General features: G+C 44.0%; 1 protein-coding gene and 1 long non-coding RNA gene across 2 annotated transcripts; both read left to right on the top strand.

The window, feature by feature from the left end:
* The first annotated feature begins 4,837 nt into the window (after nucleotides 1–4,837).
* LOC136474546 (uncharacterized) lies at nucleotides 4,838–9,565 on the top strand. Its single transcript, XR_010762942.1, has 5 exons — nucleotides 4,838–5,124; nucleotides 5,223–5,313; nucleotides 5,400–5,654; nucleotides 5,785–5,822; nucleotides 9,468–9,565. It is a non-coding gene; the product is annotated as an uncharacterized lncRNA (long non-coding RNA).
* A 9,542-nt stretch (nucleotides 9,566–19,107) lies between these two features.
* LOC136477903 (dehydrin COR410-like) lies at nucleotides 19,108–20,569 on the top strand. Its single transcript, XM_066476159.1, has 2 exons — nucleotides 19,108–19,513; nucleotides 19,625–20,569. The coding sequence occupies exons 1-2, from the start codon at nucleotides 19,226–19,228 to the stop codon at nucleotides 20,204–20,206; spliced, it is 870 nt and encodes a 289-aa protein (XP_066332256.1). The 5' UTR covers nucleotides 19,108–19,225; the 3' UTR covers nucleotides 20,207–20,569.
* Nucleotides 20,570–26,859: the final 6,290 nt, after the last annotated feature.

Here is a 26,859-nt window from a genome sequence, read left to right as displayed (position 1 = left end):
TTTTGGGTGATTTATTTGTAAATGTTAGACAATAACTAAGCACAAGACCAGTGCTATTATTAGTACCAACTTAGTATACAACCCACTTTTTCCTTGACTATTTAATTTTTGGGTGATTTATTTGTAAATCAAACCCATAGCTAAGCACAAGAGCAGAAAGTTCTAATTTTCTATTTTTCATTTTTGTGATTTAGTACCCACTGCAACGACATGTTGTGATGAAATTTATTCTTGGTCGCACAGTGATCCCTGAAGACTACAGTTACAATGGTGGAGATGTTAAAAAAGATACTAGACCGTGGAGGTCCCTGAAGACTATAGTTACCTGCAAAAGAGATGTTCAAAAACATACTAGACCATGGAGAGATAATGATGGTGAAAGGAGATTGTGCCAGGCCTTTTGTTGATCCAGAGTATCATACATGCAACTTGTGTGCAGGCTGGTAACACCATTGGTCTTCTTCTTCATGGTCTTAAGCATGGTGATGTCGAGCGTGGCCAAGTTAGTATTCCTGACTTTTTTTTTATAAACAACATTCCTAACTTTAAAGTGCTCTGAGAAGTTTTAGAAATATCCAATTGTCTGGAAACTGCCTTGCATCATGGTACATTGTTGCGTGATCACCAAAAGATCTATACAATTCTTTTATTTGTGATCTTTAGTCTTTGTTACACAATTTCTAGGTCTCCAATATCGAGATTGAACAATCTCTAATGTTGATGCACTATCATTTTGTACTATTTTAGGTGGTGTGCAAACCTGGTAGTCTAAAGACATACAAAAAAGTTTGAGGCAGAAATATACATCCTGAGAAAAGGACGAAGGTGGCTGGCACACTTCCAAGTATGTTGTAGTTTATAGATGGAATTTTCGAAAAGTCAAAACGTCTTGTAGTTTGGAATAGAAGTTGTTGCTTATCACTTGTAACATATAGTTTTTCTTGATTGATGGAGCACACATGTAGCACCAATAACATACGGAAAATTGTTTGATGATGTGAAAATTTTTAAACTGATTTATGTTAGTTGTTGCATAAATTATTCAAAAGAGGACATTATGACTTCATTTATTGTAATCTTCTATATTTGTTCACATAAAAAATATGAACTATTATATTATATTCTAATTGTTCACGCTTTGTGAGAACTCTTGTAATATTGATGATTAGCTAGGGTGTTGCGAATATCATGTTCAAAATATTGTTTTTAATAGTATATCACACATTTAAAATTGAATTATTGTGATATTTTTTCCGTCACCCGCCAGGATCTTGTGCTGTCATCATCGTCGCAGGCGGTCCTCGCCGTCATCGCCCTCGCCATTGACGTCCTTCATCTTCCTCACTAGACGATCCATCCACGGTCGGCCATCGCATGCTCAGATCTATGTGAGGTGCGCTGTAGGAACCACCGCACCAACAGGGAGGGCGACATCACGCACCCAGCTCGGCATTGGTTTGGCTCGATCAGGAGGTGCCGTGAGTGCTGGTGCGTGTCCTAATCCTATTCATCCTGTTTCTCAGGTCTTTTCCTAATGCGGTTGTTTAACCAAATCGAATCTTCTAATTAGATTGTTTTTTGAATTGTGAGTTGATAAGGTTCTAAAAGCCATACCCTTCCCTTACGCCATCACCACCTTCAAGTTCACGTCCGAATCACTCATGTGGCTGCTCAATCTGCATATCAAATCGAGACTCCCTCAAACTGGTATTGTGTATAAACAAAAAGGAAGATTACTCACCTTTGTTGTGACCTGCAGCTATAAAGATATTAGTACAAGATAACTAGACGCTCCAATTGACTAAATTGCACTGATGTAAAACTCGTTTACTCATATAACTGATGTGATGAATTATTATTTATTTGTTGATGCAGTATGCAAAGCTACTGCCTTTGGCTTTGATCCACATGCTTGGAAATGAAAACATCAAGAAAATTCTCATTCATAAAGAGGTGAGCTTTTTGCTCTTAAAATGTTCCCTAACTGTAGATTCACAACAGTTCAGCATGATATATGTTGTGCACACTGCACCTCAGCACGACCGATTCTTCCTCATCTGCAAGGACCAATTCCGGTTGGAGATCCGCCAACCAATTCCTTGGCCCTAGGACATCACCTCCCAGGAAAGCTGAACCCTCTTCAGGTATTATCCCCTCCCTTCAATGTTTATTCCCATGTAAAATTATATTGGTGAATTATTTTTGGTAATATCAAGTTTCTTTTCATAGAAGGGCGGGCCTGGTGTAAGCAGTAGAGTCTTACCGCATGTGACCGGAAGGTCCCGGATTCGAGTCGCGGTCTCCTCGCATTGCACAGGTGAGGATAAGGTTTGCCACTAACACCCTTTTCTAGACCCCCGCATAGAGCGGGAGCTCTCTTCACTAGGTACGCCCAAGTTTCTTTCCATAATTTTGTGGGATCTATCAGGTTCGATTTCGTTTCTGTCAATTTTTGTCATGCCATGGCAACACTTGCGAACATGTCTCCATGTTGTAATTCTTCTGATGCTCTCACAGTTCACCAAATTCACCATTAATCCTCAATTATCTTGTTGTTCAGCTGCATCTCGAATTGGTTAAATTTGGCTGTATTCAATTGCAATATGGCTCAGTTGTGCCATTGGATAATAAATAAATTGGAAGCTATTTTGGTGAGCATAATCTTTTTTATGATTTCACTAAATTCAGGTAGTTGTGCAGCAGTGTGTTGCCGTGATATATATTAGAATAGTAGCTTAATTAGATGATTTCATATGTATCTCAATACGTGTCCTCTGAAAGTTATATGTGTGGTTAATCCCATGACCAGGCTAGATGAAATTTCAACCTATTTTTTCTCGTACTAACCAAAATATCATATATTCATACATGTGAGATAGAGCCTGGCCGTAAAGTTTAATTTTTCTGGTGTTCATTGTCAGTATCCACAAAGTCAGAGTGTCAGACTATCTCTAAATAAATTTTACCTAATTACTAAATTTACTGATCTGTTGTGGTCACTGATCAGGAATATGGCGTGTCCCTATAGGGTGAGGCTAAGATTCATGGATTTCCTTGGCCGGTTTGGACAAGGTTTATTCTTATTGCAAAAGCCATGGGATTGTCTTTTCCCACCTTGCAAGCTTCATAAGTATCATACTTCAATAAAAGTTAATATGTGGACTTAATAAACAGGTTTGTCGGTCTAAAAAAATAAGTTTATCTTTGGCCAAACTTTTTACCAATCATGTGTTTATTTCCGTATAACTTAAATGGCTTGCTGGTGCCAGGTATTTAGCTAAAATACTTAAGAGAGATCAAATTTGGCATTGGATCATATGCATGGAATGTCTGCTTCATATGCAAGAAGAAGCGTCGCCCCTACAATTTTTGTTTTTAAGACTTAAATGGCCTAATAACAACAATCCTCCAATAATATGGCAATACTGATAAGAGGGTGTGCTGATGTAAGTTTCTTTTTATACAGTTTTGTAATTGTAATACATTCAAGGCTTATTTGTTTATGGGAAGCTATATGGCAATATAAGCACAAACAACTTCTGAAGTTCTTCGCAGAGCCACTACGGGCCTAGCAAGTCCTAATACAATGGACTAAAGAAGGGTCATGATACCTCGATTATATTCTCCTATCATTGTTACAGCTGCAGACACATCATTGGTGATCTTTTTCCTCTGCCATTGCTTCTGTGTGCTGTCGTATGCTATGCTCAAAATGTTCTTGAAGGTATTTGTTAGATTCTATGCTTTTGCACTTGTATGCTATCATTTAAGTCCCCTAATATATACTGGTTGCATAATGAACAAAATATTTTCTTACAGTCTTATTAGAGGGTGGAGATACGCATAGTGCACGGCAGTTTAGGGTACCTGAGACATTACACTATGTTGCAGTTGTCTTTCAAATTGTTGATGTCACATTTCCATCCATCACAGCTTATTCTCTTTGGAGCGTCAATGCGTGAGTGAAAATGGAATTAGCAAGTTATGGATAAATATTGCAATTAGCAAGTTATTTAAACTACCAATGTATACCAAATAATCATTTGTCAACCGGGCAAGTGATATGTGGCTGACTGGCAGTAGCTCAAATTATAATTATTTATTTTTAACTAAAAGTATTGAGCTTTGGAGGAAGAAGGCTCGAAGGGGGTGTTGTCAGAGAAACCAACAAGTAATTGTATCATGAACTTGCTTCTGTCAATTTGAGCAACACACTTTACTAGGTGATTCATTTTTGCTGGACGTGACTCTTTGCTTTTTGGTAGATTGATTTTTATGGTATATTAATTAATTATTTTTCAATAATGATATTAATTAATTATTGGACCACCGACCTAACTCAGATCATGTTTTTTTTATATTGGTAAGATTGTTTTGCCGTTACTATTGTCATGGAAATTTCTTCCTACCGATATAAAATATTATCTTAGCTGCATCATGAAAAGATCTATATAATAGAGTTTGTGAGCTTGCGACGTCGTGCTCTCAGTGACTGTTAATTTTACGAACTTCATTTTTTAAATTAAATATCAGTTTAACGTCGTATTTAATTTTATAGTATTATTATATTATCGTATGAACCATGTATTTTTATTATGAGGATTTAGCTATCCCATAACATGGCACGGCACGAAACAGTTTCTATATATTACTCGGCTACGTCGCTACGACTTACTCTCATCGGCCGCATAAGATAAGATAACACTCAGCGTCTATTGGCCTACCCCAGCACGACGCGTCGCCCTCCACGATTGGACGCGCGGAGGCCTCCCGATCCCTGCCTCTCCCTAAAATAAATAAAATAAACCGGTCGGCCTTAACTCATCCCAAAGCAAAAACAAAAAAAAGGGAAAGGAAAAACAGCCACGCCTCGCCTCGCCTCGCCACCGCCGCCTCCTTGGTCCTCTTCCTCTCCCCCGGCTGCAGCGCACGCGGATGCCGCGCCCGGCCGTGCATATCTCCACCGGCGATGCCGCTTCCTCCCCCCTCGTGGCAGCGTGCGCCGATGCGGTGGTCACGGCGACGACCGTTGGGGCTCGGGCGGGCACAGAGCGGTAGCGCTACCAGGAGGCCGCCCTCATCCTCATCTCCGTCGTCAACCATGGGCCATGCCGTCATCCTCCAGTTCCTGGCCATCATCCTGACTCTCAGGTTCGTGTCCCCTCCTCGATCTCGATGTCGATCTCGATCCGGTGTCTGATGACGATCTTTTCTTCTCTCAGATCCCAGTGGTGGAGGAGGTCCAGCCGGCACGGCATGAGTTGGGACGGCGGAGAGTAATGAGTGACCTCAGCAGTCGGCACCGTCACTCAGGTACTCCAGTTTCCTCTGTTTTTGTAATTTTATTTTGCCTCTCTGATTTGTCCCCAAATCCAAATTGACTTGGATTCCTGTTCTAGGGTTTTGCCTCTAATGTCTGCTGCTCCACTGTTCATCTTCTCCGTGGATCCCAAGGAGGACGGGACCAATTAGCTATTCCTACCTCACAGCTAAGTAATTGCTATTTGTTAACTCATGCCCTGCTATCTTCTTCTAGTCTCAACTGAGGTGGCCGTTGTTCTCTGATTTAGTTATCGTCCATTGCTCTCATACCTTGCCGTTCTAATTTTTGATAGGATGTCACGGGCACAAAAAAAATACAATTGGATAGCAGGGTAAAGATTATCTCACATTTGCTTGCAACTTTCTTATGAAACATATATTCACAGAATATTTAGCCTCAATTGTGCTAGATGTTCATCTTACAAAATTCTTCTGCATCCCACCCCAATTTTTTCAATCCAGGTGAACTGGTACGATGGTACAAGACCACTAAAACAAAGGTATGAATATTTAGTTTCCATTGGGCTCTACCTCAGAGAAGTGATTTCAGTGAGTTACTAGATGGTTGAGTGCAATTGGTACACGGTTTCTTCACTTACACCAGCTGCAATTTATGACCATCATTCTGCATAACTGTGTTGGCCACTGATCTTCTCCATTACCTTATATATGTTCCTAGAATGTTGATGATATGTCAATGTCAAGTGCCATTGTTTTTAGTTTGATTTGAGCTGTAGCCGAAAGATATATTTTTTTCATGTCTGCTAAATTTCTTTGTTCAGCAGCTTTGTGCTTGTGTGCCTCGGCATCAAGTTAGGTATCCGCTGTTCTCCCATCTGATGCAATATAGTTATGGGCGTGTTTGTTTGCCTAGACGTCGGTAGCCTGCATGGACCAGCCCAGCCAGGCTGGGTAAGGCCAGGCCAAACAGGTGCAACAGCACCTTGTTTGGGCTTTATTCTCAACTGGGCTAGGTCCATGCGGGACTATGTTTGTTTGCTTAGATCAGGTGACTGTTCTCAACCACCACCCAACTGTTAAGTTGGGATGGTGTTTGTTTGCCTAGACAGCCCGCCCAAGCACCAGAGATAATAGAATTGCACACAATGAAGGCATAGAGCAGATAATTGAACAACACATGTTTACAAGAGTTGAACCGAGATTACAACTCCATAAAACACAGTTTCGTAATGCTAAATTAACGGATACAAGCAATGACCACTACTAACAGTTGTTGCACTTGTTCAGCTTCATCCATATGACAAACCACAACACAAAGGAAGATAATGCATACAGTTTTGTAACTAATAGAAGTTGTTGATGCTGCAGTTTCTGTAGTACCAGCAGATGAAGGTTTGGAAGAAGGAATTGAGTTGATAGTTGAGTTGAAATCCAGAATTACTTTCATATGAACTGTACTTCTTATGCATAGCTTCTTTGTACCCCAAAATTTCCTCACTGCACTTAGCCCAGGTGCTGTACACACCTAGGTTCCTGCCCTTGAAAGCAACATACCAGGCACACATTTGGTCTGCAGTTAAGAAGAAGGAAAGCCTCAGTCCAAATAGGTTCAGGTGCAAGCCATCAGTTTGTTCAATGAGGCTGTCTAATCCACTTGAAGTGGTAGACAAGCTCAAGAAACAAACAGTTGTAGTACACATGGCACAAGATGTAGACATCACAGACATATTAGAATAGAGTACAAATGCCTTAGTTGTTCATGCACTACATCATAGGCAAAAGAAAAAGGTATGTGGCCTCAGACAAAATCATGATTTAATACCTTCTCATTACAGTCATTGGTGTCACTACTGAAGTAGCAAATAGAGCAAAACAGAGGAGGGCGTGTTTGTTTGCCTGGAGAAGCCAAATGTAGATAGTAGAAAACCAAAATCATGACAGCCATGGAAGAAGCATGAGAGACGTCCAACCCAAGCCATGATCAGTGATAGAGCAGTTACTTGGGTATGGACGTCTCACATGTTTTGATGATAGCCATGAGAACCAAGAACCCAGCACAAAGAGAGATATAAGCATAAGCAGTGCCACCTCTATAAAATAACCTTGTGTCATCATCAGCCTTAAGCAACAATAAAACCAAGTTCATAATAGCCATGGGATCATGAGACACATCCAACCCGATCCATCAGCAAAGAATACAAAGAGCTGTTGCTTGGGAATGGACATATCTCACGGTTTAGAGTGTAAGGAAAATGGATCCTAGACTAATTTACTTTGGATTTTGGTGTTTGATGACCAACACAATCAAATTGGATTAATGAAGTTGTAAGTGATTGTTTTATAGTTTAATAGGGTGCAAGACGCGACTTGGACGAAGGCGTCGTGATGATCCGATGATCAACACCTTAAACAAGACCCTATAAGCACAAGAGAAGACTTAAGATATCAAGCAAAGTCCAAGTATGAAGATAGGAACCAAGTCGGACGTAAGATCGCGAAGATACGAGCTCATAGAGGTGACCGGACGCTGGACTAGACATTGGAAGGTGATCGACCGGACGCTTCGATCAGTGACTCGGCTACAACAGGCGTTAGCAGCAGCGACCGGATGCTAAACAAGTAAATTAACCGGACGCTGGCGGCAAATCGACCGGACGTAGAACAACAACGTCCGATCGAGTATAGAGAAGTTCCAAAGCGGCGAAATTGCGACCGGACGCTTCCGGTGGCATGTGACCGGACGCTGGCAGCGTCCGATCAGTTGATCGTGGCTCTAACGGTCGGGACAACCGGACGTGTCTGGTCAAGACGTAATTAGCGTTCGCTCAGTAGCAGAAAAGCAGGATTTCATCCTCAACGGCTACTTTCTCAGTGGGGCTTATAAATAGATCCCCCAATCGGCCATTTGAAGTGGGTGGTGCTGAGGAAACATATCTAGGGTGTTAATACATCATTTTAGTGATCTCTACTTGGATAATGCTTAATGATTCATTAGGTGATTAGCGTAGGTGCTTTGCGAAGTGCTTAGGTTGATTAGACCACCGCTTATGCGCTTGCTCTAGGTTTAGGTCTATTGTTTAGTGAGGTTTGCATATCTCTTACTACTCGGTGCTTGCGCGTACCATTGTTGTACATTAGAGGAGCTTGTACTCTTACGAGATCACACCAACCGCGTTTGTGGTGTGGCCGCCACTGTGTACCGGAGGGAACAAGGCCCGCGGTGCTTCAACCGGAAGCTTGATAGTGAAGACGACGGGGAGCATCCGGGAGAGGCTTGCCGGAAGGCACGTTAGAGACCCACTTGTGCGTGGGGAAGGCCCGAGGCTATCCACGGAGTTATCTGACTGGGAGCTTGGCCATTGCGAGGGATTCCTTGCGAGGGCTCCAACGAGGACTAGGGGGAAGCTTGCGTGCTTCTCGATACCTCGGTAAAAATATCGGAGTCATCGATGGGAGTTTGCATATCTCTATCTTGCTTTTTAGCTTCCGCATTTACAATGATTGTATTACTCCTTTTGTGGTAGAGATAGCAACACACTAGCAAAACCATAGGCGCACATTTAGATTGTTTATCTTTTGCATAGGTTTTGCTAAGGTTAGTAAAAGATGTCATAATTTTGAAGTAGAATTTTAAGTTGCCTAATTCACCCTCCCTCTTAGGCGTCACGGTCCCCTACAAGTGGTATCGGAGCAGGTTGGCTCAATTTGGACCTTTGGCTTAACCGCCGTTGAGTCGACGTTTTTTAGAGTGGTTGGGATGGATACCTCTAGGCCTCCGCACTTTGACGGAACTAACTTCTCTTATTATAAAGCTAGAATGGTTTATCACCTTGAGACGGTTGATTTGGGTGTTTGGAGAGTCACTCGTGACGGGGTGAAATCCATTAAGAATCTCGATAAAGCTACGAAGAGTGAAGAAAAGAAAATGCATTTCAATGCTAGAGCTAAAAATTGTTTGTTTGAATCATTTAGTATGGATGTGTTTAACCAAGTGTTCACTTTAAATACGACACATGAAATTTGGTTAAAACTTCAAGAGCTCTATGACGGCACATCTAATGTCCGTGAGCAAAAACATTGTCTAGCTAAACAAAATTATGATTCCTTTACAATGAATGATGATGAGTTTGTTCGTGATATGTATTCTCGTTTGAATCTAATTATCAATGAGTTCCATTCAATAGGATTAACAAAGCTAGATGATGCGGACATCGTGAGGAAGATCATCTCCGTACTATCATAAAAGAAATATGCAAACATCATCACCATCCTTCGCAACATGAAGAACTTGAGCACCATAACCCTGGGCATAGTGATTGGCAGGATAGTGGCATTTGAAATGTCACGTAAGATGGGTCAAGACGAAGCATCTTCATCAAGTAAAGGCAAAGCTCTCGCATATAGCGAGAAAAAAAAGATGAAGGGCAAGCAAGTTGAGATAAGCTCAAGCTCAAGCTCCTCAAGTGAAGATGAAGAACAAGATGAGGACGATAATGATGATGATGAAGATTCAAGTGAAGATGATCAATTTTCCTCCTCCACCTTCGACCTTGATGAAGAATCAATCATACTCCCTCCGTTCCTTAATATAAGCCATATAGTTTTTAGCACCAATATTAACGCACGGCTTGGGGAAGGATGTGAGACCGAGGGAAAAAGGAAAATTAGGCCATCTTCTCGCTCATAATTAGATTGCTTCCTAAATCTAAGGGATTAGTTGGGGCATGTGCTATGTACGGTGGGAAGGTTTCCAAACTAATCGGCGTGGGAGCTGATACGTACCTATATTTTGGAATTTTCTTTAGAAATCTATATGGCTTATATTAAGGAACGAAGGGAGTATTAATCAACAAGGTGGAGAAGATGATCCAAAGGCTCAATGTCAAGGGTGTGTCCATCCAAGTTTAAGATCTCATTTTCACCGATCAAAGAAATAAGCAAAGAAAGAGAGGATGCTATAGATGCGGCGAGTTGGGGCACTTTGTGGAAGTTTGTTCAAACAAGTCCACACATAAGACAAAGAAGGCATGCAAGAACCATGCCCTCACATCAATAAGGTCATGGGATGATTCTTCAAGTGAAGAAGAACACTATCACAAGAGACGAGGGCGTAAGCACTCATCGTCAAGCTTCTCTTGCATGTGCCTTATGGTACGAGGTAACGAAAGCTCATCCTCTAGTGAGAGTGATAGTGATGATGAAATACCTTCCTATGATGAAATTGTGCAACAAAATCTTAATTATGCTAAGTTTGCACTAGTCAACAAAAGAAGCTTAAAAAATTAAAAGAAAAGCTAGATAGTTCATAAGAAGCATACAAAACCTTGCTTGAACAATATGAGAACTTTGCTAATCTCAATGTTAAACTATCTACTAAAATTGAGCAACTTAAGGCTAGTGCAACAACAAATGCATGCATAATCAATGATGAGCAACTTGTAAAGAAAAATAAAAAATTAAAAGAAAAGTTAATTAGATAACAAGATGCTTATAAAAGTTTGCTGGCTAAAATTGAAACCATGTGCAAACATTATGATGATCTAATTAATAAAGTTGCTAATCTTGAAGCCGTCGGTACAACCTCCACCAAGGCATCTAAAAAGAAAAGTTTTATCTTTAACATGCCTAAAAAAGATGCTTCTACTTCTTGTAATGATTTATGTTTAGACTCACCCCTTGTGCAACCAAGTTTGTGTTGAGAAAGTTGTGGATACACACACAAGAGGTTGCAAAGGAGAATGAGCAACTCAAGCAAGAAGTAGCTCATCTCACCAATGACTTGATTCAAGAGAAAGGCAAGGCGAAGCAAGCCCAACTTTATCAAGATAACACCGTCAAGGGAGTGAAAAAGCCTGATGAAGGACAAACAGTGGTTTGCTACGTGTGTCACAAGGAAGGTCACAAGTACTATGAGTGCAAGGTGAAAAATGGGAGAGGAGCGAAGAAGAAAGAGAAAAAGTAAACAAGCAAGCTCTTCAACACCTACACCAACAAGGTGGATAAGAAGGCATCCACACCATACTTGTTAAAAAAGAAGAAAAATGACAAGGTGGTGGCCATCAAGGTGAACAAGAAAGCCAACAATGAGATCAAACGATTTTGGGTGCCAAAGGAAATCATTTCCAACATGAAGAGCACTAAGAAGGTTTGGATCTCGAAAGAGAAGTGAGAGGTCCAATTGGACTTCGGGGAATTTGGAAACTTGGCAAAGTATGGATGCATTTCATGGGGTGCATCATGATGGACAAAATCATTGCCAAGTGGGTTAGTGAATACTATGGACCCAAATTTTCCTTCACATGTAAGGTAACTAGATTCAATTTGTTTCAAATGGTACTAGATTTAATCTCCTACAAGTGGCATCTTTAAGGATCTAGTTACTCTTCATGCCTAGGTTTGCATTCGCATGTTTATATCTTTTGTCATGCATACACTTGGTATATCTTATGGTAGGCTTGCTCGGTTTTATTTTTATTCTTTGGAGCAATCCTATATGGTTTAAAATTGTTTAGGAGCACGGCACATAGCTTGTCTTTCGATTGTTCATCTAATATGTGCCAAAGTCCAAATTATAGATAATTTCTCTCGAATATCACCTTCGAAAACGACTCTCATATTCATGTGATGTCATCTTTCAAGTGGTATTTTTTATTCTAAAATCAATGTGCATGTTTCCTATAAGTATTCTATACTTGTGTGCACAAATTTCGGGGGAGGCTACTCTACAAGTTGGATGTCTTGAGACTAACATCTTTTCAAGCTTATCATGTGTGTAGTAGTCTCATTGCAAGGAAAATAGAGTCTCCGGAGTTAAGCATCATACTTCAAATACCCACCACCTATTGTAAGTGATATAAATCAAATTGGTTTCTATATGTGGTATTTTTAAACCAATATCATCATGTTGATTTCATTTTGATATTTATATGCTTTCTCCAAGCATTATATAGATTAAATTCTTTTGAGCAAAAATTTGCCAATTATGCATATGTTGTCTTCTACCATATGTATGCATATATTTAGAGGGAGCTTAGTCAATATAATGTGAGTTAAATTTTATGACCTATTCCACTCTACATACAAAGGATCACAAAGTTTGACCCTCCCTTGTGCTACCAATGTCTTCCTTTTCGGTATTTTGATTCCAAAGGGGGAGAATTTAGATGATCAAAAGCAAGCATTAATTTGTAGGACCAAAAGCTACATCATAATAATTTACAAGTGATAATGGTCTACAAGTGGTAATGGTCTGAGAAAAGGAGGATAGTGGATTATAGATTGGTCTATGTAATTTGAAAAATTTATAGGAAGCAAGACTTAAATCTATAATGCCACATGGGGATATTTGCAAGGGCAAGATACGTTTTTATGTGGTATCCTTTAGTTTTACAAGTAGTTTCTTTTGGCATCATATAACATTGCCCCTTGCATTGCATCATAGCAAGTAGGTTGTTTTTAAATTTCAAAATTCTATTATTTGCTTGCTTTGGTCGTGTTGTCATTAATCACCAAAAAGGGGAGATTGTAAGGAAAATGGACCCTAGGTACATTTAGTTTGGATTTTGGTGTTTAATGACCAACACAATCAAATTGGACTAATGAAGTTGCAAGTGATTGTTTTATAGTTCAATAAGGGTGCAAGACGTGACTTGGACGAAGGCGTCGTGATGATCCGATGATCAACACCTTAAGCAAGACCCTAGAAGCACAAGAGAAGACTCAAGATATCAAGCAAAGTCCAAGTATGAAGATAGGAACCAAGTCGGACGCAAGATCGCGAAGATACAAGCTCACAAAGGTAACCAAACGCTGGACCAGACGCTTCGATTAGTGACTCAGCTACAACAGGCGTTAGCAGCAGCGACCGAATACTGAACAAGTAAATTAACCGGACGCTGGCGGCAAATCGATCGGACGTAGAACAACAGCGTCCGATCGAGTACAGAGAGGTTTCAGAGCGGTGAAATTGCGACCGGACACGTCCGGTGGCATGTGACCAGACGCTGGCAGTGTCCGATCAGTTGATCGTGGCTCTAACGGTCAGGACGACCGGACGTGTCCGGTCAGGACGTAATCAGTGTCCGGTCAGTAGCAGAAAAGCGGGATTTCGTCCCCAACGGCTAGTTTCTCAGTGGGGCTTATAAATAGATCATTCAACCGGTCATTTGATGTGGGTGGTGCTGAGGAAACATATCTAGGGTGTTGATACATCATTTTAGTGATCTCCACTTGGATGGTGCTTAATGATTCATTAGGTGATTAGCGTAGGTGCTTTGCGAAGTGCTTAGGTTGATTAGACCATCGCTTATGCACTTGCTCTAGGTTTAGGTCTAGTGTTTAGTGAGGTTTGCATATCTCTTACCACTCGGTGCTTGCGCACACCATTGTTGTACATCGAAGGGGCTTGTAGTCTTGCGAGATCACACCAACTGCGTTTGTGGTGTGGCCGTCAACGTGTACCGGAGGGAACAAGGCCCGCGGTGCTTCAACCGAAAGCTTGATAGTGAAGACGATGGGGAGCATCCAGGAGAGGCTTGCCGAAAGGCACGTTGGAGACCCACTTGCGCGTGGGGAAGGTCCAAGGCTATCCACGGAGTTATCCGACTGGGAGCTTGGCCGTTGCGAGGGATTCCTTGCGAGGGGCTTCAACGAGGACTAGGGGGAAGCTTGTGTGCTTCTGGATATCTCGGTAAAAATACTGGAGTCGTCGATGGGAGTTTGCATATCTCTACCTTGCTCTTTAGCTTCCGCATTTATATTGATTATATTACTTCTTTTGCGGTAGAGATAGCAACACACTAGCAAAACCATAGGCACATATTTAGATAGTTTATCTTTTACATAGGTTTTGCTAAGGTTAGTAAAAGAGGTCATAATTTTGAAGTAGAATTTTAAGTTGCCTAATTCACCCCTCCCCTCTTAGGCATCATGGACCCCTACAAGTGGTATCAGAGCAGGTTGGCTCAATTTGGACCTTTGCCTTAATCACCGTTGAGTCGACGCTTTTTAGAGTGGATGAGATGGATACCTCTAGGCCTTCGCACTTTGACGGCACTAATTTTTCCTATTATAAAGCTAGAATGGCTTATCACCTTGAGACGGTTGATTTGGGTGTTTGGAGAGTCACTCGTGACGGGATGAAACCCATTAGGAATCCCGATAAACCTACGAAGAGTGAAGAAAATGAAATGCATTTCAATGCTAGAGCTAAAAATTGCTTGTTTGAATCATTTAGTATGGATGTGTTTAACCAAGTGTTCACTTTAAATACAGCACATGAAATTTGGTTAAAACTTCAAGAGCTCCATGATGGCACATCTAATGTCCGTGAGCAAAAATATTGTCTAGCTAAACAAAATTATGATTCTTTTATAATGAATGATGATGAGCTTGTTTGTGATATGTATTCTTGTTTGAATCTAATTATTAATGAGCTTCATTCAATATGATTAACAAAGCTAGATGATGCGGATATCGTGAGAAAGATCATCTTCGTGCTACCACAAAAGAAATATGCAAGCATCATCACCATCATTTACAACATGGAGAACTTGAGCACCATAACCCCGGGTATAGTCATTGGCAGGATAGTGGCATTTGAAATGTCACGTAAGATGGGTTAAGACGAAGCTTCTTCATCGAGTAAAGGCAAAGCTCTTGCAGAAAGCGAGAAAAAGAAGATGAAGGGCAAGTAAGTTGAGACAAGCTCAAGCTCAAGCTCTTCAAGTGAAGATGAAGAACAAGATGAGGACGATAATGATGATGATGAAGATTCAAGTGAAGATGATCAATCTTTCTTCTCCACCTCTAACCTTGATGAAGAATCAATCACACTAATCAATAAGGTGGAGAAGATGATCCAAAGGCTCAATATCAATGGTGTGCCTATCCAAGTCCAAGATCTTATTTTCACCAATCAAAGAAATAAGCAAAGAAAGAGAGGATGCTATGGATGCGATGAGTTGGGGCACTTTATGGAATTTTATCCAAACAAGCCCACACCTAAGACAAAGAAGAAGACATGCAAGAAATAAGCCCTCACATCAATAAGGTCAAGGGATAATTCTTCAAGTGAAAAGGAACATCATCACAAGATGCGAGGGCTCAAGCACTTCAAAATCTTGGATATTAAAATTTGAAATTTAAAATTATCAAATAATATTGGATATTGATATGGTCTATATGAAAGTTATAGTTTTCAATACGATCTACAACTTTGTAGTTGAAAAGTTTTTTGTTTGAAGTCATTTAGTGTCTCAAAATTTAATTTTAAATTTCAATTTTCAAAATCTATAAACATACAATAATATTTTTGGACCATAAACAGTTTTAATTCAAAAACTTTTCAACTATAAAGTCGTAGATCGCGTCGAGGGCTTCAATTTTGATATAAAGTTTATCTTCATTCGAGTTCATATGAAAAATTTATGAATTATTTTTTAATATAAAGTTTTTTAGATCACCCTTTTTTGACCTAGATGAGACTCAAAGCCAAGTTTAGGGACCGGGATGACACAACTGAACAAGTTTGAGGACCTAAACGGGTGATTTGTAAGTTTAGGGACCGGGATGACACAGCCGAACAAGTTTAGGGACCGAGATGACATAGATGAACAAGTTTAAGGACCTAAACGGTCGATTTACGAGTTTAGGGACCGGGATGACACAGCGGTATAAGTTTAGGGACCGTTGGTGCACTTTACTCTATATTAAACAACGTTCCCTTTCTCTTCTTGCATGTACGTGATGCCCCCCACATTTAGATAGATACTTCGAGTCCAAGCTGATATTTCGTTGCCTTTTTTTTCTTCTATTCACGTGATGCACATCATTGCCGCTCCTTGCCGAGTATCGGAAATATCACCGTCTTTCTTGCGTGGCAACGAAAGATCGATTTAGCTTCTTCAACACATATTCATGCAATTAAAATAGAATGTCATGCCTGGTCTTCAACTTGTACAAATCTGATTCTTTATTGGCCTTGTTCGGTTGACCCTGAATCCGGCTTGATCCGCTTGTTCTTTTAGCTGGAACAGTATTTTTTCTCACAGAATTTTAGTATGAACAGTGTTTTCAGCTGTGATAAGTAACTTTTCTATACCAGCCGAACGAGGCCATTATAGACCTGATATGGCTTACTGAGCAGTCCAAACCAATCGGCCGCAAGTTTCTTCACAAATATTCACCAAATCGTCAGCTCCCATCAGTAAGCTCCATAGGCAATAAATTAACAGATTTTGGTGTAAGCACATAGTACCTATACACACCGGCGGAGCTATACGTCGGCTAACCTGGGTCATGGCCCCCCTTGCCTGCAGCTGGCCCTACCGGGCGTGACCGGAGCGGCAGTGCCCGACTCCCATCCCACAGCTGACATCCCCGCACTCGCTCGCTTCGCTCTGCCTTCTCGGATGCCGGCTGCTGCGCTCTCCAAACTGCTGCTGCGCTCTCCAAACTGCAATTAGTAGTGCTGCGCAGCGCAAGCCGTAAGGGCTTCCTGGCCACCCGTCACGGCTCATGAGCTCAAGTGTAGGCAGGCACCAACTAGTAGATGTTTTTACTTTTTTATTACTCCATGCTTCTGAACCTCAAGAGCTGCTGTCTTTTCCGTAACTTTCCGGTTCATATGATTTTTTATTATTATATAGACAATGACAAGCGTGCAATTTTTTTTACAAAAGAGAATTCTATTAACGATTTTTTTCAAAAGGAAACAGACAATCTAAATGTGGAGCATGGACAACCTCCAGTTCTTACTCCCTTAATTCTATTAAGACACTTTATAATTATCTAACACTCGTTCACATTTTAATTAGTGTCCCCCCCCCCCCCCCCGGCTCGTTTAGCTTCTAGCTCCGCCACTGCATATACATGGTGCTTATAGGCTCGCCAATACACCACGCACGGTTGCATGCAATGCAAGTAATAAGCCTGTTCGCTGGTTGGTTTTTGGGCTGATAAGCTCGGCTGGTGCTGGTTTGTTGTGAGAGAAAAATATTGTACCATAATTGATAAATCCTGGCTGAAACCAACAAGAATGTTCATCGACAAACGGCGATGCATTCCAGTACGTAGGATTGAGCTCATCCTTGATCAACGGTGCCGTGCTGTCATTTATGTATCTGGTCCCGTTCGACTTACCTTATAATCTATACTATTTAGTTTGTTTTTTCAATTAGAACAGTATTTTTTTCTCATAATAATTCAGAACAGTGTTTTCAGTCAACTTTCAGCCGAACGCCTGACTTTTTTGAATCAGGTCCCTCCCTTAACAACGCGGCGAATCCGTGATCAGCAAGTCGGCAAAACGCTCTGTGTTCGTGCGTACGGAGTACGTGCCGTGGGAACAGAGCCCTAAAATATCCTCGCGCCAAGCGACGCAGTACAGAGTTCCGCTGTGCAGGCATGTGGCGAGGAATCAAGTGAGCGCCTCGGCGTGCCGCTGCACTTGAATCGATTCCTGGAGCCCGTGTCTGCTCCGTGGTACGACGCCGGTGCAAAGGCCGAAGGGCTTGCCCCCCAGGGTCCCAGGTGCCCCTCGTCCCTGGACTGCTTTCCAGGCGCAGGCGGGATCCAATGCCTTGACTAGTTTATCCCCTCTCACTTCATCGGCGCGCGGTAAAAAGATCTCCATGAGGACCAGGAACCAACGCTCTGGTCCAGACGTCCAGTCCAAATCGCGTCCTGCTCTCGCGGCGCCAAACCTTTCCCTCGCACCGATCCACAGCTGAACGCGTACACGCCGGCCGGCCGGCCGGCGTGGCCCGCGCTTGCCAAGAGAGTTTTCCACGGCGAAGGACGGCGAAAAGAGACCAAAAGGCCGACACGCCACCGACATTTCCCCAGCGAAAGCTCATCAAAGCGAAAGAGGAGGAGGAAAATGGTCACAAGTGCAGGACTTTTGGGGCCGTTGATTAATCGTCCTGGCCGGATTGCTTAGCCCGTAGTCACTAGCCCCACCCACCGGCTTTCGCTAAGGTTCTGCTGCCGCCCGGCCCGGCGACGGATCTGTGCCCGGACCCACATGTCAACGTCGAAGCCTCTAGACCTCTCCCGTCGTCCGAGTCATGCACCCCCCGTGCAGTGCAATCAGTCAATCACTCTCGTGCCCGCGTCGCGTCGCCCATTGGCAACTTGCAAACTTCAATCTGGCAACGCAAAGGTGGAACTGATGAGTACACATGACACGTCTTCTGAATTCTGATAAAGAAAGAGGTGAGAGCATCCGGCTGAAAAAACTGATGCTAACGCCTGGGTGCCCCAATTCAAGTCTGACGAATCCAAAGCGAACGACAAACGCTTACTACCATTTTTCTATAAACCAAAGTACTTAATGAAATCGTAGAAAACTGATGCACGGAAGACAAGCGTCGCGCGGGCAGCGGAGCAGGTGGGTAACGCCAAGCGGCAGTGGAGCAGTGGAGCAGAGCAGCAGCGACCTGCCCGTGCCCGATGGGCGATGGCCGCGAGCCGTCCACGCTTTCTTGCCCGCGCGCGTCACCGGGCCGCCCGGCCCACATGGCGCCGACCTCTTCTGACGCCGTCCACGCACCTCGAGGCACCGCCACGTCGGAACCGGGCCGCTCCACGCGCGGGTCCTGACACGCGTCGTGGCGCGACTGGCCACAACCAGGCCATGTCCCCGTCGGCAACCGACCTCCCGTTTCCCGCCCGCGGCTGATCTGTCCTGCCCTCCTCGCGTCGCGTAGCCTACGCGTACGAAAACGAAACGTTACCTCCGTCGCATCAACGCAGCTGGAGCGGCCACCTTTCGGTTGCCTACCTTGCCGATGCTCTATATAAGGACGCCTCCGGCCTCACCACCTTCTCCATCCGAAAGCCAAAGGCATAGAAACCAGTCATTTAAGAGCGAGTTCTAGTAGCTAGCCTGCTAATCTGTTCTACTGTTGTTTAGTTGGGAAAGCCTTCTGTTTCGGCGATCATGGAGGACGAGAGGAACACCCAGCAGCACCAGGGCGGTGAGGCCCATGAGAACGCCGCCGCCGATCAGGTGGAGGTGAAGGACAGGGGACTCCTGGACAGCCTTCTCGGCAGGAAGAAGCACGAGGACCAGGAGAAGAAGCAGGAGGAGGAGCTGGCGACCGGCATGGAGAAGGTCACCGTGTCCGAGCCCGAGAAGCACGAGCACAAGGAGGAGGAGCACGAGGCCGGCGAGAAGAAGGAGAGCCTTCTCGCCAAGCTGCACCGCACCAGCTCCAGCTCCAGCTCGGTAAGTTCATAAACATGATGATCTGCTAACTGACTCCTTCGGATCAGTAAAGCAGCTTCTCACGATTAATCCTTGTGTACTGTTTTTTTCTGACTGCGATCGTGCGTGCAGTCGAGCGACGAGGAAGAGGAGGTGATCGATGAGAACGGCGAGATCGTCAAGACGAAGAAGAAGAAGGGCCTTAAGGAGAAGATCAAGGAGAAGCTGCCGGGCCACCACAAGGACCACGAGGGCGCCCCGGTGGCGGCGCCCGCGCCCGTGGTGGAGACGCACGCTCACCACCACCAGGAGGAAGAGCACAAGCCGCACTTCCCGGCCCCGGCGCCTCCCCCGCGAGTGGAGACGCACGTCCACCAGCACGACCACGGCGTCGTCGTCCAGAAGGTCGAGGACGACGTGAAGACGGAGACCCTACAGGCACCGCCGGAGGAGGAGAAGAAAGGCCTACTGGACAAAATCAAGGAGAAGCTCCCCGGGGGCCACAAGAAGCCAGAAGCAGACGCTGCCGCTGCCGCACCGGCCGCCGTCCACGCGCCGGCGCCTGCACCGCACGCCGAGGACGTGAGCAGCCCGGATGGCAAGGAGAAGAAGGGCTTGCTGGGCAAGATCATGGACAAGATACCCGGCTACCACAAGAGCTCAGGTGAAGACGACCACAAGGACGCCGGCGGCGAGCACAAGACCAGCTCCTAAGGTCGCAGCTAGCGTGTCCTGGCCGGGCCTTGATGGGCGATCAGAAGCGTCGTTGGCGTGTGTTTGGTTTCTGGTTTGCTTTTACCAACTTTGTTTCAAGGTGGATCGCGTGGTCAAGGTCCGTGTGCTTTAAGCCCGACCAGTACTGGTAGTGAGCGTTGCTGCTTGTGTATGCTTTGGTACGAGCTTTAGTTTGGTTCCAAGTCAGGGTCTGGAACTCTGGATGTTGTGTACTTGGGTTTGTTAAATTATGATCAGTTGCGTATTGTAATTCGGCTGGGCTACCTGGACATTGTTATGCATTAATTGCTTTGGTTTCTGCCCAGCACATATATATAGTATCCCGTTGTGATCCTTGTCAAATATCATTTGGATTTTATCATTGTAGAAACTTGTTATCCAGTGCATTGTCTTTTTTTTGGTTTTGAGAATTACACGGTACCATGTAGACGCACACTCACTTCTATGAACACACGCATATAAACCCTACCCCTATAAGCACCTCCGAATGACTGAATGAAACGATCCACGATTTCCTCGAAGGAAAATCCACATTAATCATAATGTGATAGTCCAGGAAGACTAAACTATCACATTATCATTATTCAGTTGATACCACAGTTCATACATCGCAGAAATACAAGATTACAAGGCATTCAACATTTGGTGACACACCTAAATACATCGTTATTCTAGCGGAAATGCACATAGATCTTCATCAGAGTCGATGTAGCGCGTCAGCGGGTGAAGGCTCCTCCTTCGCGGGTTATCATCAGAGTCGGTGTAGTGCGTCAGCGAGCGTAGACTTCATCTGCTCAACCAAACTTGAGCGTAGGAACGAGACCACCTAATCCTAATCCTTCAAGTCTTCATTGTTTTCGTTGTAGATGACGTCCAATACCTGCCAAATATCTTACAGTACGATTTGTACTGGCCACTGTCTCCCACCCTATGCTTTGTGTTTGCTTTTATGATAAGTGGAATACAAGGGTAGAGCAAAAGGCCTATTTATGGCTATAGTCTTCCTATACAAGTTCATCAGTATTTATAATAGTTCAAGTTTTAACCCATCTCATCCACACGTTCACCCATCCCATCACACACATCTCACCACACTCACTCTCTAGGCGGTAAGGACGACTCCCTCTCGTGCCTTGCCTTATCGGCTAACAGCCAAAATCCAACAAACCTCGAGGGAGAAGAAGAAAGGACTCCTCTCACTAATCAAGGGAAGCGTAGGTCATAGGAATGTCCATATCCGTGGACACGGCTATACGTATAGATCGATCAACTCTGCAGAGCGTGTACACCTAGAACCACAAGATCACCATCATCGACGGTGGCCACCGTCTAGGCTGACACCGGGCTACCTCCCAACCGGTACGATGCCACCCTACCACTCAACCCTGAGTCACCCCAGAGTCCACTGGCACGCTGAGACTATGAGACGTAGTACCGAGCCCTCAAGGTCACTACACTATCTTAGGAGGATGTGAGCCATACGCCCATACCTCCCTACACTATCACTTACATCCTAGGCAGTAGTGGCACCGCCCTAGCTCGGCAATATTCGTCCCCCGCTCATTTAGGAATGAGTGGTCTGTACGTAGGGTCCTATGATCCGGTTCTCTCGACATACCAGTCCTTAGGGGGGTCAGACAGGACATCTTATTAAGTGGGGTTAACCGACACCCCGTGCCTCGATGGCACCTCCTCCCCAAGGGCTCACCCATGCGAGGTATCCCGAGGTTTACTCCACTCACATGTACCCGCCACAGGTACCTCTTATCATAGAGGATGCTCAGGTCACACCCTCCTGGCAAGACTTGTCCCAAGGACTCGTCGTAGAATCCTGTACGGTCGACTCAACCCTCATTAGACACCCAAAACGCACGCCAAGATCTCCCCAAGTTATCACCAGTTTTAGCGGCACCATGTGCCTTAGCCACTCACAAACAATCCTCCACCAAGCACTACATCACAGATATAATGCGTAGTAGAAGTAAGCAGTAAGTAGTATGCGAGCATCTAGCCTATCAGCAAGTGTGCAGGGGTATAGGTTGCGTCAAGGTAATGGCTTCAAGCAATTCTACCATGCAACCTATCATAGCTCATTTGCATGAAAATAAAGCACTAGCAACTATATTATTGCATGTCTAGTAGGATTCTACGAGGTTGGGTGGGACGTGGCACCTGTTGACTAATCGACTCCGAGATCCTCAGTGTACTCGTAGTCGTTCTCCTCCAAGTCCTGCTGTCGTCTACGTGTCCTTCCTCCAACGGGTTCTGGTCCGATCAACGCTATCCTCGATGCAACTACCTCGATAGAGTGACAAGCAAGACAGAAAGCAATCAATACTCTAAAAAGTCAACAAGACACGAAAGAACAACTACACCGAAAGAACACCAAGGAAAATGACTTAGCTGTGGTAGAACCGCCTAATCTAATGCCTCCCAAGAGTACTTGTCTTCCATTAGACACTAATTACTAAAGGGAGGACACCAAACTACATAGTTCCATCGAGCACGCCCCAAGGGAGAACCCGAAAATCCACATTTTTTCATCAGGATCACAAATGAGAGAATACAACTTACATCATTATTAACAATTTCTTACATCACTTTAATGCAATATCAGAGTATAATATTTATTATTTATAATAGCGGAATATGAACATGTTATCAGAGTTATGAACAATTTAAGTTAACAACGGAATATAAATATGTGATCATAATTACAGTGAAAATAAATATCTATTCATGACATGATGAAGCATTAGTATATAAGCTATGACAACAGATTATAGAACTTCCATTTATAAAAATATTTGGTGAGAGTTATAAATAAAACTATGATCGCAGCATAAAGAAATACCCTCTAAGCCCACTAGGAGGAATCCACACACAAGAGTCAGCTCTAGCATCTGCCTGTCACCTGCAACAGGGGGGAATAAAACCCTGAGTACTCAATTGTACTCAGCAAGACTTACCCGATAGGAGAAAAGAAAAGACTCCAAGGATATGTAAGGCTATCTGACTTGTTGGTTTATTGCAGCTGTAGGAAACATTACTAAGAGTGCGTCCTTATATTCAATTTTTATTAGCAGTCAGCATTAGTTCATTAACTAATCATTCTATGTAAGCACATGTGCTACTTTTAAGCAGGTGGTGAGCAAGTAGAATCATTTTTACCATCTTTCATCTTCTAGTTCTTACTATGGTGCTAAATTGTAGACAAGTCGTACCGACACGGCGGCGATTCACAAATCAATGTGCCCGGCTGGGTACCCCGAAATGCACGCCCCACTTGTACCCTAGGCAGAAGCAGAACCAACCCTCTACCCTCCTATCACGGGGTCTAGGTCCCTGTCCAAACTTGAACTCCAAGCCCCCACCCCTGAGTCCCGGACTCAGTGCGGTGCTTGGACCTTCACCCAAAAACCACCCTGAAAGTCGGTCCAGAAAGAGTCGAAACCCATGACAAGAGAGTAATAAGTCTTCCATGTGCCCATACACAAGTATGCGCTCGGGATAATAAGTCTATGACTTGTCTAGAGTCCAATGCAACGGTCGGTCCTTAACCGACACAGACAGAGAAAACAGTGTAACCAAGCTATGCCTCGTTGGCCGCAGGACACAGCCCATTACACCCACCATTACCCAAATTATATCCCTGTCCGGTCTCCATTTTTTCTTTCACCATTTATATATTCCAAGTGATAATAATATAGTAACAACAATAATATATTTCCTATCTCTCGCGAGTGACAGACAATCACTCGACTTCTACTGGAGTCCTGTAGCACAATCTACACGATCCTGTCATACTAGTAAGACTCGTAGGATAAAGATATATATATATATATATACAAGTGGGTTTCATTCAACTCCTTAAAACTTAATGCACAAATATAATATAAAGTGCAGAATAATAGGGAATATACATCGGGGCTTGCCTGGGTAAAATATAACCAAAAGTTAGTATTCCATCTTTGTGTCCTGATCCCTGGCACCATCTTTTCCGCTACTCTAGTTGATTCCACTTTCCATCATCGTCCCTATTATGGTATGCAATGCAATGCAGAGATGATGCAACAATTAATTAACAATGCAACAACAACTCTTAAAATAGAGTACATACTATGAACTGGCAAGTTAGCTCTAATGACTAACGTACTAATCTACGCATCAACATCGTAAAGAAAGGTGTCATTTCCCAATGAACGTTTTAGTTATACAAACTCGGTTGTTTCGTCATTCCATTATATCGATTTAAACTTTATTCGAAATAGGGTATCATTATCTATCTAGCAAACTAATTATTCTAGAGCTACAAAAATCACAGTGAGTAGCTAATAATATTAGTAATTTACTGTAAATTTTTTAGAGCCAACACTATCACCGATTTATCATGGAAATTCCTACAAGTTTATGTCTTATCAATATTAAGCATGTTAAAATAATTAGAGCAACCCTAAAAACAGCACCAACTATATGAGCCAATTACGCTAACAGATAGATAATGATTTAGGAACTCAACGAAATTTGTTCCATAATTTTTGGACTCCTAAATGAATTTATATTTAAATAACAAAATCAACGCATAATTTATTTTAGGAAATCTTCACTAATTCATGGGAAAAAGAAAAGAGCACCACACCCCACTCGGCCCACGGTGAGTGCGGCCTCAACGTGGCCCACGATCGGCGAGCCGGCTTGGCCCATAGGCGCACGTGCAACCTACTGGCCAGGCGCGCCCCAGCGGCGGCGGTAACGGCACGGGTGGCCCAGGCATACAGCGCGCGCACGTGGCCCAGCGCAGGCGGCACATGGCTAGCCCAAGCGGGGCACGCGGCCGATGGCCCAGCACGGGGGCGGGGCGGGCGCGAGCGGCCCAGCAAAGCGGTGGTACATTTGCGAAGAGGCCCCTAAGTTTCCCTGAAATTAACTAAGCCCTTTTTTGTAAACCTATGAGTCTAGCATTTTGCAAAGTGAACACAGTAAAAAGTTCTATTTACGCTTGAGTCCCTCTTCTACCTTGAAACAGAGCATCGAGCAAGGGAGGTACTCCGTCGGCCGATGGGGCGGCTCGCCGGCGGCGGTGCTATTGTGGGGCGATGCGTGGGGCATCAGCGGCTCCGATCGCCCCCGTCGATGGCAACAACACGGCTAGGCGGGGCCGGTGGACCACCCGCCATGTGCACAGCGGCGGGGCGGTGGCGGACTGGTGCGATGGCAGCGGCGGTGGCCAAGCTCGGGCTCACGCAGGATAGCGTTGTGGGGCATGGCAGCGGAGATGGAGCGGCGCGGGGAGGTGCGCGGCCACAACCAGGCTCGCCTAGCTATGGTGTGGACCGACGTGGAGCTCAGCACGGTGGCCACATGCGGCCACGGCAGGGGAGGCGACGACGGGTGGCCACGACGCACTGAGGGTGGTTGTGGCGATGCGGCCACGGAGGGGACATGGAGCGGGGCAATGTGGGGCTCGAGAGGGGCAGCGCTATGGGCCTGCAGAGCGCTCGTGAGGGGGCCGGGCGATGACGGACTGGAGCTGGGGCGCCTCCTCCTCAGTAGTAGAAAAAGAGAGCGAGGGGGAAGGAGCGTGAGGCTCGGCCTCCACGTGAGTGTGAACGCAGGGGTAGGTGAAACGAGCGGCAGTTGCACCTCAGTGCGGTGTAGGAGAGTAGCCTGGCGTCGGCTAGCGAGCGTCGCATGCCTGCGACGACGGTGGTGCTGAGGCGACGGAGCGTGCATGCGGAGTAATGACGCCACAGAGGTGGGTCGAGCGGTCACCGGCTTAAGTGCGAGCTCTGCGCTGTGCTACCTACCCGTGTGCTTGCTTGCTTGACTTGCTGTTCACTGCTACCGCGGCCAAAGGCCCAATGGCCGAACCCGTTTCATTTTCTTAATGTTTTAACATAATTATTTAGTGGCCAAAACAAACTCCAAACATACCAACAACCATATCATCACAACGTACTTAGTTTGGTGCAACCCACTAAATAAAAATATAGCACTAGTGTTTAACTAGATTTTCTATAATTAATTTGTCAAAATGGCATTGCCTACCAACATTTCAAAGTTAAGGCTCAGTTTTAGACTAACAGCTACTACCACTTTTATTGAATTTTTTGGGATGCCCAAACATTATTAATTTCGCCCAACGAATATTTCACTCATTAGCCCGCACTACATACTAACACATGAAGCGGGATACTTAAGCACCCTTTAGCTATTTTGGCCAAAATACTCTACCAAAAATGGCATCCGCAACATAAGTCATTGCCCCGCCGATTGAACGAAACGTTCTAGTTTGAATTACGGATTCAATTTCGAAGCTCCCAAATATACTATTGGACAACCTTTACTCACCAAAACAAAAATTGCATTCTCAACTACTAACTTGCACTTCAAATTTTATTTAAGTTCTAAATACAAGTTATATTTTACTTTATTTATAAAAACTATTTTCATACTCAATGCAACAGAACAAGTCATTCGCCATTTACTTGCTAGAATCATTATCGGGCATTTTAAATACTTTTACGCACTAAGTGAATTAACTCAGATATTTTGTTTAGTCCATCAAAGCGAACGACATAAGACTCACTCATCATTCCATGTGTGTTTTAAAACCCAAAAAATTATTGGCT

This window comes from Miscanthus floridulus, chromosome 8, assembly GCF_019320115.1.
Source record: "Miscanthus floridulus cultivar M001 chromosome 8, ASM1932011v1, whole genome shotgun sequence".
Taxonomy (NCBI): Eukaryota; Viridiplantae; Streptophyta; class Magnoliopsida; order Poales; family Poaceae; genus Miscanthus; species Miscanthus floridulus.
This window is presented reverse-complemented; position numbering and strand designations above follow the sequence as displayed.

Coding starts and splice junctions, on each gene's coding strand:
- LOC136477903 (XM_066476159.1), top strand. CDS start 19,226: ATGGAGGACGAGAGGAACACCCAGCAGCACCAGGGCGGTGAGGCCCAT. Junction 19,514..19,624: donor CCAGCTCCAGCTCCAGCTCG/GTAAGTTCATAA, acceptor TCGTGCGTGCAG/TCGAGCGACGAGGAAGAGGA.